This window comes from Pteropus vampyrus, unplaced genomic scaffold (assembly GCF_000151845.1).
Source record: "Pteropus vampyrus isolate Shadow unplaced genomic scaffold, Pvam_2.0 Scaffold91, whole genome shotgun sequence".
NCBI classification, from domain to species: domain Eukaryota; kingdom Metazoa; phylum Chordata; class Mammalia; order Chiroptera; family Pteropodidae; genus Pteropus; species Pteropus vampyrus.
In genome coordinates, this window is record NW_011888872.1 from 5866586 (window position 1) to 5883382 (window position 16797).

General features: G+C 36.5%; 1 protein-coding gene across 2 annotated transcripts in view; it reads left to right on the plus strand.

The window, feature by feature from the left end:
* Nucleotides 1–1511: 1511 nt before the first annotated feature.
* PSME4 (proteasome activator subunit 4) overlaps nucleotides 1512–16797 on the plus strand; it is an 83941-nt gene continuing 68655 nt past the window's right edge. Inside the window, exons 1-3 of one of the 2 annotated variants that reach the window (XM_011363964.2) lie at nucleotides 1512–1773; nucleotides 15756–15896; nucleotides 16558–16674. In XM_011363964.2, coding sequence (XP_011362266.1) covers nucleotides 1544–1773; nucleotides 15756–15896; nucleotides 16558–16674 — 488 coding nt within the window. In that variant the 5' untranslated portion in view covers nucleotides 1512–1543. The remainder of the gene's footprint in view (nucleotides 1774–15755; nucleotides 15897–16557; nucleotides 16675–16797) is intronic. The other variant, XM_023532869.1, reaches the window with a different exon arrangement.

Below are 16797 nucleotides of genomic sequence, written 5' to 3' on the forward strand. Positions count from 1 at the left end.
CAATACTCTATATTTCATTTCCTCCAATCCACCTATATGCTAATCCATATCCCAGTTAAGCTCTCTCTCCTCATCCATACATCAAAATACTCACCCATCCCTTAGGCATTCTGCCTCCAAAGCTGTTTCTGCTGTGTTCTCTATGTCAGCGAAAGGTTCCAGCTTCCCAAGCCAGAAATCTGACATCATACTCTTTTCTTTCACTCTTAATAGTCATTTGCCAAGCCTAGGCCATTCTGCTTGCTTAAATAGCTCTCAATCATTTCAACTGACACCTAGGCCATCATTATGTTACATCTTCTTAAGGAGTCCTCTATTGTCTCGTTTTGCCTGTTCTAATCCATTTTTTTTTTTTTTTATACAAAGCCAGAGTGGTTCTTTAAAATGTAGATTATATTGGATTACTCCTATACTTAAAATCTTTGTTTCTGCCTTTAGGATAAAGCTCTAAAAACTTCCTAACTTTCCCTTGTCTCAAATTCTCCACTCCCATCTCTCGTAAGTAATCTTCAGCCATTCTGAATTTCTTTGAATTCCTAGAGCGCATGCTTGCAGCCTGAGCTCTTCCCTAAGGTGAAATACATACTTTCTCTTTTCTTTTTCTAACCAACTCTGCACTTTACTCTTAAACTCAATTTAAGTATCACTTCTAGGAAACTACTTGTCACCTCTTCAGTTTGAACTACTCTTTAGGTGTTCCCAAGGCATCCTGTACCTACCTAGCAATTAAGAGTATTGTCTTGTAATTGCTTATTCGCTAGTCTATAGCTGTTTAACAGTAAATTCCTGGACGACAGAAATCTGGTGCTCTTAAACCCTCAATTTCAAGGGCCGAAAAGGAGCATCTAACGCACAGAACAGTAGTTCAATTAGTATTTGTTGCATGAATAACTATTCCCTTCTTTGGAATGAGGGCTTAAAGGGGACGGAGTAAAAAAAAAAAAAAAAAAAAAAAATCTATAACCACTGGGACGGATACAGAGTACCTAGGTTTTTCCATAAACTCAGCGTGGGGGACAGGCCTACTGCCTTGCCGAAGGCCACCGGCGACTAAGGGCTCTCAAGGAGACGCAGGGAGCGTGCAACCCCAGGCAAGGAAGGACAATAGCTTGGAATTCGGCCTCTAGTTTCCGGCAGCCTAGCGTTCGGCCGGTGAGGCTCGAGGGTGGGGGCTCGGAGCCCGGCCCACGGCGAGGAAGGCGCGGCCCCGGGCTCCCGGCCCGGCCGCCAACACCGCCTCCGACGCCGTCGCCCCGCCCCGCCCCGCCCCGGAAGTGACTTGAGGCCCGTCCGGAACCTCCGGGCGCGGCGGCTGCAGCGTCACCAGCTGAGCCGGTGCGGGGCGGGAGGGGCAGGCGGAGCGGCCGCTGCCGTCGCCAACGAACCGGGGACCGCGCGGGTCTAGCAGCGCGCCGGCCAAGGGAGGGGGGCCCAGCGGTCGAGCCGAGGACGACGGGCCGCCGGCGGCCGCAGGGCGACAACGACGCGGAGGAGGCGGAGCCGGGAGAGGGGTGGGAGGGGGTGGGGGGGTGTCCCAGGGCTCATGGAGCCGGCCGAGCGGTCGGACAGCGGGGATCCCCCGGAGCCAGGCGGGCGTCCCGGACCCTTCGTCCCGCAGAAGGAGATAGTCTATAACAAGCTGCTGCCCTACGCGGAGCGGCTGGACGCCGAGTCCGACTTGCAGTTGGCCCAGATCAAAAGCAACCTGGGCCGGGCCGTGCAGCTCCAAGAGCTGTGGCCCGGGGGCCTCTTCTGGACCAGGAAACTCTCCACGTAAGTGTGACCCGGCCTGTTGGATGATCCAGGGGCAGAATCCCAGAGGGAGGAGGGCTGAGGGCGGCTCTTTGTCCGCTTCCGATGGTTGAACCCTCAACTCTGTGGTGCTCGAGCTGGTGGTCCCCGTGCTGTAGTCCCAGGGTCGCAACAGAGGCTTGGGAAGCACTCCTCCAGCCTTCCTCCCAGCCACTTTACTGCGGGACCTCCGCGGTCCTCTACGTCCTCCCCTGATGCCTTTCCCAAAGGGTTTGGATTGTTGTCTTCCTACCGGCGGGGTCCCCAAGGGACAGGGATGAGTGGTCTCCCAAGGTACTCCTTGGACCTTTGCTCTTGTGAGAAGCGGGGCAGAGAGGATTCATCTTTGGATAGCAACTCTTGACTTCTGGTTCCTCCACTTTCTTCTATGATCCTCACTTTTTCATAGTCGTCAATTCGCGTCTTGTAACTTTCTGAATCGGAAGGAGGCCGTAGGGGAACTTCTAGGTTCTACTTTTTTGGGCCTGCTCAGTGTTTGTGGATTTGATTGAAAAACATTAAGTTTAAAATCAGCCCTCGGCGCACACTTGAGCTCTATACTAGACAAGAATGTTGAATCTTAGAATTTCGGGAAAGCGTTTATTGCTCCTATTTGGAAATGTGCGATACTAAGAGAAGTAGAGAAGAGAGCTGTCAGATTGTCCTCAGGCTTTTGTTAATTTTTGAGTTGCTGAGATGAATGCCTAGACAATCTGCGAACTCTGATGCCACCGAAATTAGGGGAAAATGAGTAAAGTAACAGTTGAGGAGGAGAGGTTAGAGACTTTACTTGCTAAATGGGCATGTTCACTGTCGGAAGAACTTTTTTTTTTTTTAAAGAATTTTGCTATATTTTTTTTGGTTGACTGTAGGTAAAATCAAGTAACAATGTATGTTTATGCATGGGAGTATGAATGGATGAATACATAAGACATAAGTCACTTAACCAATGTTTACCCAAATCTGCTGAGTGAACTGGGTGATGACTCAGGATTTTGTAATGCAATAGTCTTCCCTACATTTCCTCACAGGATGATACTTATATGTCTATTATTCGGGAGCCTCTGACAAATTTCTCATCTCACTTGGCGATGGTGGTGGGAATAATGACCTTTTTAAAAAGCAAAGCTAAAACACTTAATTTGCCCTTTTCAGGGAGTGAGCATAAAATGTCAAGGTTAACAGCTCTCTTGATTAGAGAGTAAAGTTTGTGATGTTCGGATCCACAGGAGACTTGGGGAAAAAAGAAATGCAACAGGAACCACTTGTAGTCAAAACAGAAGAATGTTTTATAAATGATTAAAATTCACATGATTTTTTAAGTCAGCCTCCTAGGTATTTGTGTTACACAGGCACAGTAAAAATAACTGTCACTTCTAGTAATTTTCCATTTTAATTATTTGGATTTGCTTTTCCAGACAATAACCATTTTGGAGGACACAAATAGATTTTTTTGTAGATACACAAGACATAAATATACCAAAGCGTGAATACATATCTGGTTTGGATTTATGAATCAAGAATCTACACAGGCATAGTTTAGCATTGTTTTCTGACATAATTGTTAACTAAGCTTGGCAAATTATCACCTAGGGTTTTATTATTTTTGGCTTATTAGGGATAAGTAGCTTTTACCTAGAAAGGGCTACAAATATAGTAGAGACAGTCCTTGGTGTTTAGGGCAACATTATGGTTATATCACTTAATAAACTATGAACCTAAAATCATTTCTATCTAAATAACCATCAAGAAATGCTGTCTCTCAGATAGAATTTTATTTTGGAATGGTGTTCAGATGCTGCAGACTGATTCTTGGGATTGTGCTATGAGACGTTTTGAATTTATTGGGGACATGTTGTGATCTTGGGTACATATTTTTCTCCTAAGTCATGTTAAGGTGACCTGTTTATAGTTGTGCTTGTTTATTAAGCCTTGTGTGTGTTGCACAAGTTTACATCTAAATGATGCCAGGACATGTGATGATAGCTGTCATTACTTGAGTAGTGATCATATTTAGTACTTTGTAGAAGAATGGAAAGTAGTAATACAAATAAAATCTAATTTCACCCAGTAGCTCTATGACTGTGGAAAGGTACTTTAATCATATGTTATGGTGTTCTTGGGAGAGAAATGAGGTGGTCATACTAAGTAATTCCTGAGAAGCATTCCTGCTCTGATATTTTATGATTTTATTTTTTATCCTGTAGAGCTTCAAGTAAGCCAGTGTATGTCTTTCTACAAGAACTATGAGCAATTTTTAAAGTATCAAGTACATTTCCTAAAGAAGACCCGAGTGTAAATGCTGTTCAAAGGCACTGGGACTGGATCCCTGACCAAAAGTGTACATCCCTAATCTGGGTGTCATAGACTGGGTGGGGGTAGAGTTCTGGTTTGGAAGGCACTTAGGAGCCCCTTTTTTGACTTTTGACTTCATTTTTGTAGTCATCATAATTCTGTTTCAATCTATTTTGAGACTTTTGGGTCTGTTTAGCATCTCTGTCAAGAAAGGTTATTTCTGTGTATTTTAAAAATTGGCCCTGTGATATAACACACAAGTTCTCCTGTACAGGCAGTTAAAAGTATTAGAACTGCCTGTTCAAGAGAGATTGTGTGACATAACATATCACAGGGCCATTTTGTAAGAAGAAAGGAAACAGAGAAGAGAGGCACAAACCAGTGGTCTTTGGAAAACAGCAATAAAGACAGCTAATGGACACTAAGTGAAAAGTATTGGTAGATAACTACTGTGGCCAATGTAGAGAATGAAGAGAGTTGAGGAAAGGTAATCTTACCCTTATGAACTTTTCATGAGAGGCAGTGAGGCCTAATCCTAAGACCTTAGTTTATCTGTAACTGGCTTTGCCACCAACATTGCCATTTTTGCCTTGCTTAACCTCTCAAGTTTAGGAAAGTGGGCGTGTAAACTATTGATGTGGGAGTGTAGTTGGTGGTTTTTGAAACTTAAAACTTAGTAGTGTGCCATTTGATAAAGGTAAAATCTTAAACAAAAAATTGGACTCTTCAGGCAGACTAAAACTGCACTGATTTTTTTCTTCATAACACTTCATTGGTAATAGAACCCCTGAAGCCTGCTCAGGGCTCCAAAATGTACTGTTTGAAAAAAATCACTGGTCTAGTCCCCAACGGCCTTTGTGGCTAACTCTGTTCCTTTAAAATGGTAAGAGGAGAGACAACAAGTGAATGGGCTATTTATAGGCTTACCCTATTCATAATCATTTCTTTCTTTAGTCTTTTTTTTTTTTCTTTTTAACAGAATTTTAACTTTAGTAAAGTTGTGGGCCCGGTGTATTGTGAAGCAAATTTAGATGCCTTGTTTGTTACAATGAAATGTTAGATTCTGTGCTGTTTGGTAATGAAATGACTGTGTATTATACTAAGGAATCATTTTATTTGCTAAAGAAACTGTAGCTCCCTTGTTTATTATTAAGAACAATATGTAGCCTTCCTGGATAAGAATTGGATTATCTCCGTTGAAACTACATAATATATTTAATTCGATCATATAACCACTGGAAACTTAAGTTTAGTCAAGCGTTTTCAAATACACCGACCTCCTCTTGTGGAAAGTAGTAATGTGACTATAGGAGCACCCAAATTCATATCATCTCCGTTTTGGGGAAGAAAGTAGAAAATGCTAACTCGGTTGCCTAGTAACATGATGTACTTAATAGGGTATCTCATGTTTGAGTATCGAAATTGCAAAGTACACAATAAATACAAATGCTTTTTATTTGTAAAAGAATCTTGGAACCTTGACAAATTACCACATTCATCAGCGAGAACCAGTTTGAGAAAATAGTAGAAAAGATTTATCTTTATTATTAAGTGACCACACTAAAACTGGGAACCAAAATATCTTTGTGGTGAAAAAGTTGATTTTCCATAGAAAAAAACAAAATAAATGAATTAAGTGATGTTGGGGGACGTGAATTTTTCTGACAAAGTTGTATAATAGCAATAAGCTATCCTTTACATTCGATTTTTAAAAATTAACAACCTTTATTTTTTAAGCAGTTTTAAGTTCAGAGCAAAATTGAGCAGAAAGTAGTGTTCCCATTTACCCCCTACCCCCACACATGCACACATTTGATTTTTCAATGTGAAGCTTACATATGTAAATATATATTTTAATACACGAAGCCCTTCTCATTTTTCAAGGATCTCTCTCAATCATTCTTTAAAACACCTTGTCAGTTTTCTCTGTAGGAGTTCACTGGCTATTTCTGCTAGAATCTCATTTGTCATTGTATGTGGTTTGAACAGTTTTCTAATATTATTTATTTTGCTTTAAACATTTTTCTGTTATGGAAAATATCAAACACATACAAGGAAGACAGTAATATAATGAACTCCATGTACCCATCACCCATGTTCAACATTTATCAACTCAATGGGCTACCATGTTCCTTTCACCACAACCACCCCACGATTTTTTGAAGCATATTACTTCATTCATAAGTGCTTCCAGTATGACTCTAAGAGAAAAGGGATTAGACTAAAAAGGCAATACCAATACCATTATCAAACTTAAAAAACATTAGCAATACATTATTACATTGATTAACCTCATGAAGTTCTACTTCTTTACAATGAGTTTCTATTTCATTTGGATTGTTTTGTCTAAGGTTTACTACAAACAGATCTCATGGACAGTGATAAAAATAAAATAGCTCATTGATACATTTTTATATTATGACATTTGTCTTGTCTCCCCTCTTAACTTTGAAAATAGAGAATCAACCTTGGGGTAGCAAGGACTCCCTTAAATTATTTCATTTAAAAAACAGACACTGATATTCATAGGTTAACACATAGTTTTGTATGGGCCAGGCATTGGGATATTGTTTTTGGCATTTGGGATATGTAGTGAAAGATTTCTGCCCTCGAGAAGTTCATTCTCTTAGTGCACATTTCTGTGCATTTAGGACAGATGAGGTAAAGTGTGTAACTCCATCAGGAAATATGGGGAAAGAAAATATAATTCTAAGTGCATTACTTAAAAAAATAATCTCATTCTCACCAGTGCGTTTTAACACACTACACTGAAGCACTCAGAAAGGCAGTAGAAAAAAAATTTGTGAAACAAATTACCATTAAAGTACCATTAGTTCTTCTGGGATCTGAATGTATTATTTAAAAAAAAAGATTTTTAAGCGGTCTTGCAGTGTTGTAAGTAAAATAAAATTGTTTTTGACCAATTTGAACATGTTCTTAAGCGAAATGGATGCACATTCTTTCCTTTTTTTTTTTGAGGATGCTTATTTATTAGTAAATAAGCGCACTTCTAAACGTGTCTTGGATGTGATTCTATAGTGTACCGGTTAGCACATCTGCTTTACATGCAGAAGGTCCTGGGTTTGTGCCCCAGTGGAGCCACAGTCCGTGGTCTGCGGCCTGCCACCCTGAACAAGCCCAATGTCTGATCTTGGAAGCTAAGCAGGGTTGGGCCTGGTTAGTACCTGGATATGAGACCACGTAGGAAGACCAGATGCTATAGGGATAAATAATAATAATAAATAATAAAAAATAAATAAACCTGTCTTATTGTGCAACCTGGAAGTTAACTTTTCTGTAAAGTGAGATACATTTCTAGTGATCCCCTGCCCCCTTTTAATATAAAATCTAAATCTGTTTCCCTCTAACTCGTGTAGAAAATTAGATCAAAATCTTATTCATACTGTGTAAACAAACAGCAAGCTGAGAACATGGTAATGAAAGCAACAGTAAGCAAACAACAGAAAACCTCTACATTCATTGAGCTTGCCACTGGAATGTTAAAAGCAGCACATACTATAAATATTCCTATTTGGAATCTTGAGGTTGGCTATTTCCATATTCAGCCTATGCTCAGCATTTCTTACCTTTTAGTGCACTCTCTTTTGATCCCTTGTTCATTCTTTGTATTCTTTGTGTACATACCTTCCCTCTGCTGTGAGCTTTCTTGAGGTCAGTTTCTTTCATATTTATCTCTCCTCCCTCCAGGCATTTAGTACAGTGTTGTATATATTCATAGATACTCAGTAGTATTAGAATTAACTCTTTTTTGTTCTTTGAAAACTAAAGCATTATGCAATTCTAAGGAATTGTTACTTTTACAGTCAAAATGGAGAAAACAAATCTGGGATGAGATCTGTTTTAATACTAGGTTCAAAGAAAGTATATGTTTAACCAAAGAAGTGGAGGGAAGCATTTTGGTTAAGGAAGATGATGTTGTGTTTCAGGGGCGGGCAGCAAAGTTAGAGAAGAAAGCAGATTATATTGGTTTCATCAGGGAGTTTGACTAAGACTGTCATTTAAAAATCTATAATAATTGTATGGTTAAATATTTAGTATTAAAAATGTATAGTTAGACAAACCGTAAAGTTTTGGTAGTGGTCATCTTTTAATGCTAATTTGACTGTCTTCATAAACCTAGACCCTAAATTTTAGAGTTTTAAAATGTAATAAGGGCTTTTTCCCTTTCTAAGAAAAAACACCATTGCAGCTGTGAAATGGGTTTGAGAATAGTATTGTAGTTCAAATAAGTTGGAGATTGCTTAAGAATTGTTAAATATGCTTTGTAGTCTTCTAATAGTAGACAGTCTACATGAAATGTGTTAGTAATTTGGGAACTTTTAAGTGAAGGATGAAGTAGAAGTTTTTAAGAAAAATTTTATGAAGGCAGTCATTTACCTGTGAGTGTTTATATTTGGGGTGGATTCCTGAAGAGTTCCATCAGGATAGTTTCTGTTCTGAGAGAAAGTAGCTTCCTTCCCAGAGATCCAATAAAAAAAAAATGTCAAATTTCTGTCAACATGCACCGAACAGAGGTCCCTATTTTGTGTATAGCAGAAGTAAAATTACCATCAAACAAATTCAGGAATGGTTTAGAAGTGTAATTTTTTTAAAAAAATTGTAACTTTAGACTTTCATTTTGTGTTTTGGTTTTTGTTGTTTGCGGAGTCTCATAATTTTCATATATATGTTGATTTGTGTTTATACAGAATTATACAAATTGTAGATTATGACCAAAAGGTGTTGAGATCATTTGTAGGTCTTTATCAGTTTTTGTTTTTTTGTTTTGTTTTGTTTTGTTTTTTGGTTGGTTGGTTGGTTGGTGAACTAAATTAAAATTATGAGTGGATTTGGAAGTAATAAGGGGGACATTTTTTTTTTGTTTCAGATATATATATGTATTTATGTGTTTACTGGGTTATATATTACTGTGGGTTGTGGCCAAAAAATATGACAGCTATTGATTTTACAGGTTTCTTTATGTACTATGGATCATATAATCAACGCCTGTATATTGAGATATAAAGATATAAGAGATGAAAATAAAAAAGTTGCAACAGTTAAATATCAGTAACCCGAGGAATCTTAACAAGAGGGCATTACGAGATTGCTAAATAAGTGATACAGATACTAACTACCATATGTTGAGGGTTCAGGTGTGCCAGTACTGTGCTAAGGGCTTTACATTCATTATTTCATTTAATTTTCATAAACAACCGTATGAACTGTAGGTATGTTTATTATCACAATTTTACCACTGAAAAAAGAGACCTTACTGAGGTTAAGTCACAGTAAATTTAACTGATGACCACAGCACAGCACTGTGGCTCTTAACCAGGTGTCCAGAGGAAGGAAAGCTCCCTGGGCTATGTAGCCTGGGAAGACTACCCCAGGAAGGAGAACCGCAGCTGAGCCTTGAGGTACAGTTTGGTTTGTTAAGGAGGAATTTGGAGAAAGCTCTTTCATGTGGGGGAAAAGAGATATGAGCAAATTGGCCACACAACTGTTAACTTCTTTACTTAGAGCAATACACTGAAATAAGCAGTTACCTGTCTCTCTTTGTAGGCTGTATGTTCCACGACCATTTGTTACTTATTTTTATGTTTCCATTGCCTTTTGCCATGCCTGGCTCTTAACTGACATCCAAGAAAGCATTTCAAGAAATGAATGCTCTTTGCCCATCCCTCGAGAGAAAGAACTGGGAAAAATTGTATAGAAGCTTCATTATTAGGTATTATTAGTGAATGACTTTATTCAGAAATTGTCATGTCAGTTTTAATCATAAGGAATACAACTCTGAAATACAATATGCTGAAATTCCAAGTGAGTGTTGTTCAACCTGTGGTGGATGGGGATAAAGAGAAGTGTATTTCAAGCCTTCATCAGAAATACTGTGCCTTGGTAAAGATGATGGACCTCTTTTTTAGTGTTTCAGAAACCTACTCTTAATGTTTTAAAGAAGTAAATTTGCTTAATTTGGTCAAACATTTACTGTTAGTTTGAAGGGGTTTTTTTTTTTTTCTTCTTAAAAGTAAAATTAGACCTGGTGAGCTGTTTGTAATTACTTAAGCTCAGTGTATTCCTCAAGATATACTTGTATATTCAAACAGTTGAAAATATATGCTTCTCAGAATGTCTACCTTGTTTTATCTCTAGTTTAACCTTTTAGCTGAGGGTTAAATAAATGTTGTAGAGAGGTGCCACCAAGTATCTTTAAGTCTTCTCAAGAAATACAATAATGTATACATACATAACTATAGAGTATAGAATGTGAAATATACTCAGCTTGGTACGAGCTATAAGGAGCAGAGAGGACAGATAGCACTTTTGGTTGGGAATGAAGGAAGATTTCATGAAGTAGGAAGTCTTAAAGGATAGGCGGGTTTCTAAGGATGTGAGCAAATAATTCAAAAGAATAATTATATAGTAAACCAACAGCTTAAGATGTTTCGCCTTATAACTAAGAGCTATAAATTGAAACATTGTTATTAGTATTACATTTTTAATGATTTAAATAGGTTTTTAAAAGCATATTGTGCTTCAGTCAGTCTGCCAAGGGGCAATGGTTCTCAAACATGATGAGACATCTGAGAAATTTATAAAAAACAACTGGTGTCTGGAGCCCCATTCCAGAACATTTAAATTAGAATGTCTTTCATGTATGGATTATCCATCACCGTAGCCTTGTGAGGACACCCAGTTTTTACAAATACATAGAAGATTTAATGACTTGTCCAGGGGACTAACAGAGCAGGTTGAATTCTCAGCAAATTTGTAGAACCTTACTCTGGCCTACTTGGCTACTGTGTTGAAATCAATAAATAATCTGTAGCTAACATCGATTATAATGTTAAGAGTTGCAAAGCAAGCTAGAATGGAAACAAGATATTATTTAATTTAAGTAATACCTAACTTGCCTTTTTTCCATACCATCAGTTACTTGGAATTAATATCCTTTATTGTTGTTTGTGATCGTGTATCCCCTTTCTTGATACTTCTTAGCTTGACCTCTTTGGCAGGGAAATGAGAGAATAAGGAACATTCTTAGTTGTGTTTCTTGCCATAGCAATATACTGTTGCTCTGTTCCTCTACCTAGAGCTGTCTCTTGTGCCTCTTCCCACCTCTTTCCCCAAATGCTCAAGTTATCTTGACCTTAGGTTCCCTATTCAGAGTAATGACAGCTTTCTCATCTTTCAAGATTTAGTTCAGTGATCACTTACATATAATGAAACTTTAGTTTAAAAAAAAAAAAAGAATCACAAAACTCTAATAATACTTCATTTATTCCCTCCTGTATATTTAGTTTTCCCAGTATATATCTCCTCACATCTGATTGTGAGTTCTTGGCCTAAAGGAACTGTTTGAATCATACTCTTATCCCATACATATCATTTGCTCTAGAAATACTTTTTGAATAAACAAACAGGCAATTGAATGTAAAGGAGAGGTGGGTTTATGAGAAAACCCTTCATTTGATCTGTTCACTCACTGTTTCTGGCAGTGAGAAGCTGTGTCTTTGCATTTTTGATAGTATGTGAAATGTTTTTACATGTTAATTTTTATTGTAAAATAATGCCTATTTGCTTTAGAAAAGTTTGAATAGACAAAGGTACATAGACACAAAAATCAGTTTTAGCACCCAGAGGTAACATTTTATGGTGTTTGCCTTATCTTTTAATCTTAATTCATGATTATATATTTTTATTTAGTTGCAGTTATTGTATATGTTTTGTATACTGCTTTTTTTTATATGATATTCCATTTCACATCTACTAAGAAAGTCTCTGAAAACATAAATTTAAATGACTGCATTATAGTCTAAAGGCAAAAGCTACAATTTAACAAAACATTTTCTTATATTAGACTTTTAGATTTTTTTCTGGAAATTTTTGTTATTGAAAATGTGCATTGAAAAACTTGGTATTTTGACTTTGGTTTTTGGAATTTTTACTTAGAACCTAGTACTAGATGTGAGATTTAAGAAAAATGACCCATAAATACTTTTAAGTGCTTTCAATTAAAATACTTAAATTCTGATTTTTAAATTTTCAAGCTAAAATTCCATTTTTTGTCTTTTGAGTAGAACTACCCAAAATACAGCATTTACTTAAGGTTAAATATCATTGCTAAGTGTCTTATATGTTTTATGATTACAGATAGTCTTAATGTTCCTCCAAAATGCTGTTAATTTTACTTTATTGATGGATATAAATGGAGTAGAAGACAGAAATCCAGAGATTGCTTTGAAGAAAAATAACTTGTGAATGACAAAGCCTGTATTGAAAACCAATATTTTTAGCCTGTAGCCAAGCTCTGATTCTTAGTTCATTTTGATAGTGTTGTGTAATTGTATATTTTACCTTAAATTTCCTTGTAATGTAAACTATCTTTAAGATGTATAGTAGAAAAAACTTGACAGTATTGTACGTTTTCTTAAATCATTACTGTCCCTGGCATTTCACTGTAGTCTTGAGGTTAAAAATTAAAACATTTGCTCATTACACTATAAGGTGGTAAGGAGGAAGCAGTTGAAATGTTCTTTGTATTAACTTTTACTGCTTTTTTTCCCCCTCTGTGGGAGGATGGAACATAATGATTTGTCATGTATATATCCTGGATAGTTTATTTTATTCAAAAGTTTAATCATGACTGTTACCAAGGTTTTCAAGCGTTTTGAGACATTGAGTCGTCATTCTTAGTCCTAAAATTTAATTTGAAAATTAATTGGAAAAAGGGAATGGACTGTCTCTTAAGTATGTTCTAAAGTAGGATTTCGAATAGCAAAACCTACTGGAGTGATTTTAAAAAATGAGGATTCTTAGTCTCCACTTTCAGTATTCTGTTTTTAAATTACCTTTAAAAAAAGTTTTATTTCATATATTTTTATTTCATATTCCCCGTATTTTTGATGGACTAGATTTAAGCTGGAGCCACGTAATATGCATTTTAAACAATCAAATGTCTAATAGACATTTACTAGGTAATGTCAAGCAGTTTTTCCGGAGTGGCTGTGCTACTCTATACACCTGCCATTAACGTATGAAAGGTCCATTTGCTCCACATTCTCACCCAAACTGGGTATTGTTAGCCTTTTAAATTTTAGCTAGTCTGGTGAGTGTGAAGTGGGATCTTATTGTGATTTTTATTTGCTTTTACTGATGAGCAATAATGTTGAGTATCTTTTCATATGCTTTTTAGTCATCTGGATGTTGTCTTTTAAGAAGTGTCTACATGAGTCTTGTCCATTTTTTATTGAGTTGTGTCTTTTTCTGGATTTGAAGGAGTTCTTATATAATCTGGATATGAGTCCTTTGTCAGATATATGTACTCCAAAGATCTGACAGAGCTTTTCATTTTTAATGGTATTTTATTGTGAATAGAAGTTCTTAATTTTAATAAAGACCAATTACTAGCATTCTTTTTTTAGTACTTTTTATGCTCTTCAGAAGAAATCTTGGATTACATTTTGAGAAATGCTAAGAGCAGAACCAGTTTCTAGTGGGCAAGAACTATTTACTGGTTGACAGGGGGAAATACGAGGTTTCTGAGCAATTCCTCTAAAATCTCTAGTTTTGTCAGTAGTTCTGGCTCCTCTAGGAACCCCCATTGGTCTCTTCATGAGTGTTAAATTTGGGACTTTGTGAATTTTATGTCCCTAATGATAAGCACACAGGTGTCTTTCTACTGCAGTAAAAGCAATGAGCTGTAGCTAAGTTGTTTCAGTGGCTTAGAGCAATATTTCTCCTATTTTTCGATAAAGTGTCCTAGCAGGGTGGGTGAGTGTATAACCCCAGAGACATCTGGATTCATCCTGGTAAAGCCTGAAGTAGCTACTGAAAGCAGGGAATGCTTCTTTGTACTCTTCTGTTTTATCTTTGAAATGTGTACTGTTTTTAAGGATATAGTTTGTTTTCATTGAAAGTACCATTTAAATGATTCTAGCTTCTGCTTCTAAGAGTGAAATTGAGGGAGGCATCCAGAGGCTGTACCATGTTTCATGTTTATTCAGTAGCTTGAAGAACCTCAGGCAGCCCTGGGCTTAAGGTCTCTACATATGTCTTCTCTAACCCATTTGCACTACCAGTTCAAGGTTGTTAAGAAACTTTCACAGTAATTCGTGACAGAGGCTGGACAATATCTCAGGCATCTTTGCTCTGCCTCCTATCCTGTCCTGTCTATAATACTAAGATGTAATCCTGGGATTATACCTTGAAGTGACAGAAAAGAGCTGAGTAAATCACAGAGCAGCCTGAGAAAAAGAAAAGGAGTGCTATTAGTGGACCAAGAATTCTGAAGAATTTCTGAAAAGAAAAGGAGTCAGGTGTCTAATTTTAGAAATTAAGCATAAGGTTTATTGGATCTAAACTGTTGGGGAAGTACTAAAGATCATATAAAGAATATTATGTATTTAATTGTCTGTAAAATGACCTTCCTCAAAGGAGTTTATTGCTTTAAGTATCCAGTAATTTGTCCTAAGTAAGTTTTAGTTGAGTTTTAGTTACGTCTGAATCCTTAAGTATACTGTGATTGGTCATTCTTTCTTTTTGGAACACTCTTTCCTTAAATTTGCTTATAGTTGATGCTTTTGATTATATTGGATCTCTGAAGTTAAAAGTTGAAAATGTATAATTTTGAGACAAAATACATTATTTTTGATAGTAGCTTAATTTTATTACAGTTACGAATTAACTCTTGGAAACATGGTATAGGTTATGTAACTTATGTTGTTTCAAGATTCTAAGTAAGCCATATATGTTCTTCAAAGATTTCTGTGGTAAAACAGATATGAATATATATTTGTACTCTTTTGTGCTGTTTTATTATTTAATTATGTTGTGATATTCTGTTTTTAAGTAATTTCAGGGATTTATAAATAGATCTTTATCTTGAATGAACACTTGCTTAACAAAGGAAAAGGGGCAGAGGAACTCTTTTCAGGTACTTATGACCAAAGGCAAGTTAAGACCATACAACAGTAGGACAGCAGTGTTTTAATTGGTCTTTAAATACTGATGAGAATTTGGTTATCACTGTAAGCCTCATTAATAAAATACTTACTCGGGTAATCTCTTAATTAAAATCAGAATAATTCTTTCCCACATGATGAGTAGATACAAAATGATTGACATCAAAGATGTTTGAAGATAAGGTGCTACAATATGTATTTTATTGTGGCAAGAAACACATAAATTTACCCCCTTAGTTTTTAAGGACACAATACAGTATTTTAAACTATATGTACAGTGTACAACAGATCTCTAGAATTTTTTCATCTTGTATGACTGAAACCCTATACCCATTGAATAACAACTTCCATTTCCCCTTCCACCTCAGCCCCTGGCAACCACCATTCTACCTTCTGTTTCTGAGTTTGATTAGATACCACATGTAAGTGGAATAATGCAGTATTTGTCTTTTTATGACTAGCTTATTTCACTTAGTATAATGTTCTTGAGGTTCATTCATGTTATAGCATATTACAGAATCTCTTTTTTAAAAAAAGGATGAATAATATTCCATTGTGTATATATACCACATTTTCTTTATCCATTCATCTATTGATGAATATTTATGTTGCTTCCACACAGCTATTATGAATAATACTTTAGTGAACATGAATGTGTCACCATACCTATTTTTAAAGGCTATATTGATTTTTTTCTTGCAGATATATTCGACTTTATGGGAGAAAATTTAGCAAAGAAGATCATGTTCTTTTTATCAAGTTATTGTATGAGCTGGTATCAATTCCAAAACTGGAAATCAGCATGATGCAGGGATTTGCTCGTCTCTTGATCAACTTATTAAAGTAAGTCTGTTTCCTGTGATTTCTGAAAAGATATTTTAGTTTGTTTCTTCAGGGTTTTAGGGAATGAGAACTAAGTGTTCTTTGGTAAGAAGACCAAACTCTAAATTTGCCAGTTTGGAAAAAGATTGCAGAAAACTTTATCATAAGTTTAAACCATATGTGTTAATTAACCTTCTAATTAAAATTCCATCTCCTTCACAAAGCAGCTGTTCTCTAGCACACATTGAACTATATGTTGTCTTATTGTTTCACTTATACTGATTATCTTTCCTTATACAATTTGTGAGATCCTTGAGAAGAGAGGGATCATCAATTAGTTTGCTTATCCCAAGGCACCCAGCATAATGCCGAGAATATATGAAATTTATCTACAATAATGGTGGTACAAATTTAAATGCCCCTTTTTACCAGTAGCAAGAATACGGTGCATTTGTTCTTTCTACTACCTACCATGTTCTGCTAGTGAGTGAGCTGAACACGGTGCATTTGTTCTTTCTACTACCTACCATGTTCTGCTAGTGAGTGAGCAGTGTGAATGGAGAAAAGCAAAACCCATTGTGATGATAGCAACATTTAACAACGGCCCTCCTTGAGTAATATGTGTAATATAGATATACCTGCACACACATACATATATATGTGTCTACATTTTTCTAATCAGGAAAAAGGAACTTCTTTCAAGAGATGATTTGGAGTTACCTTGGAGACCACTTTATGACATGGTGGAAAGAATATTATATTCCAAGACAGAGCACCTGGGATTGAATTGGTTTCCGAAGTAAGTATTTCCATTTAAAGTACTTTAGGAGTACTTGATGGCCTTTAAGTGTTTGATCATAATTGAAAAATATTGGGTTATTTGAGATAAGCAAGCAAGTATACATTTTAATATATTTATTTC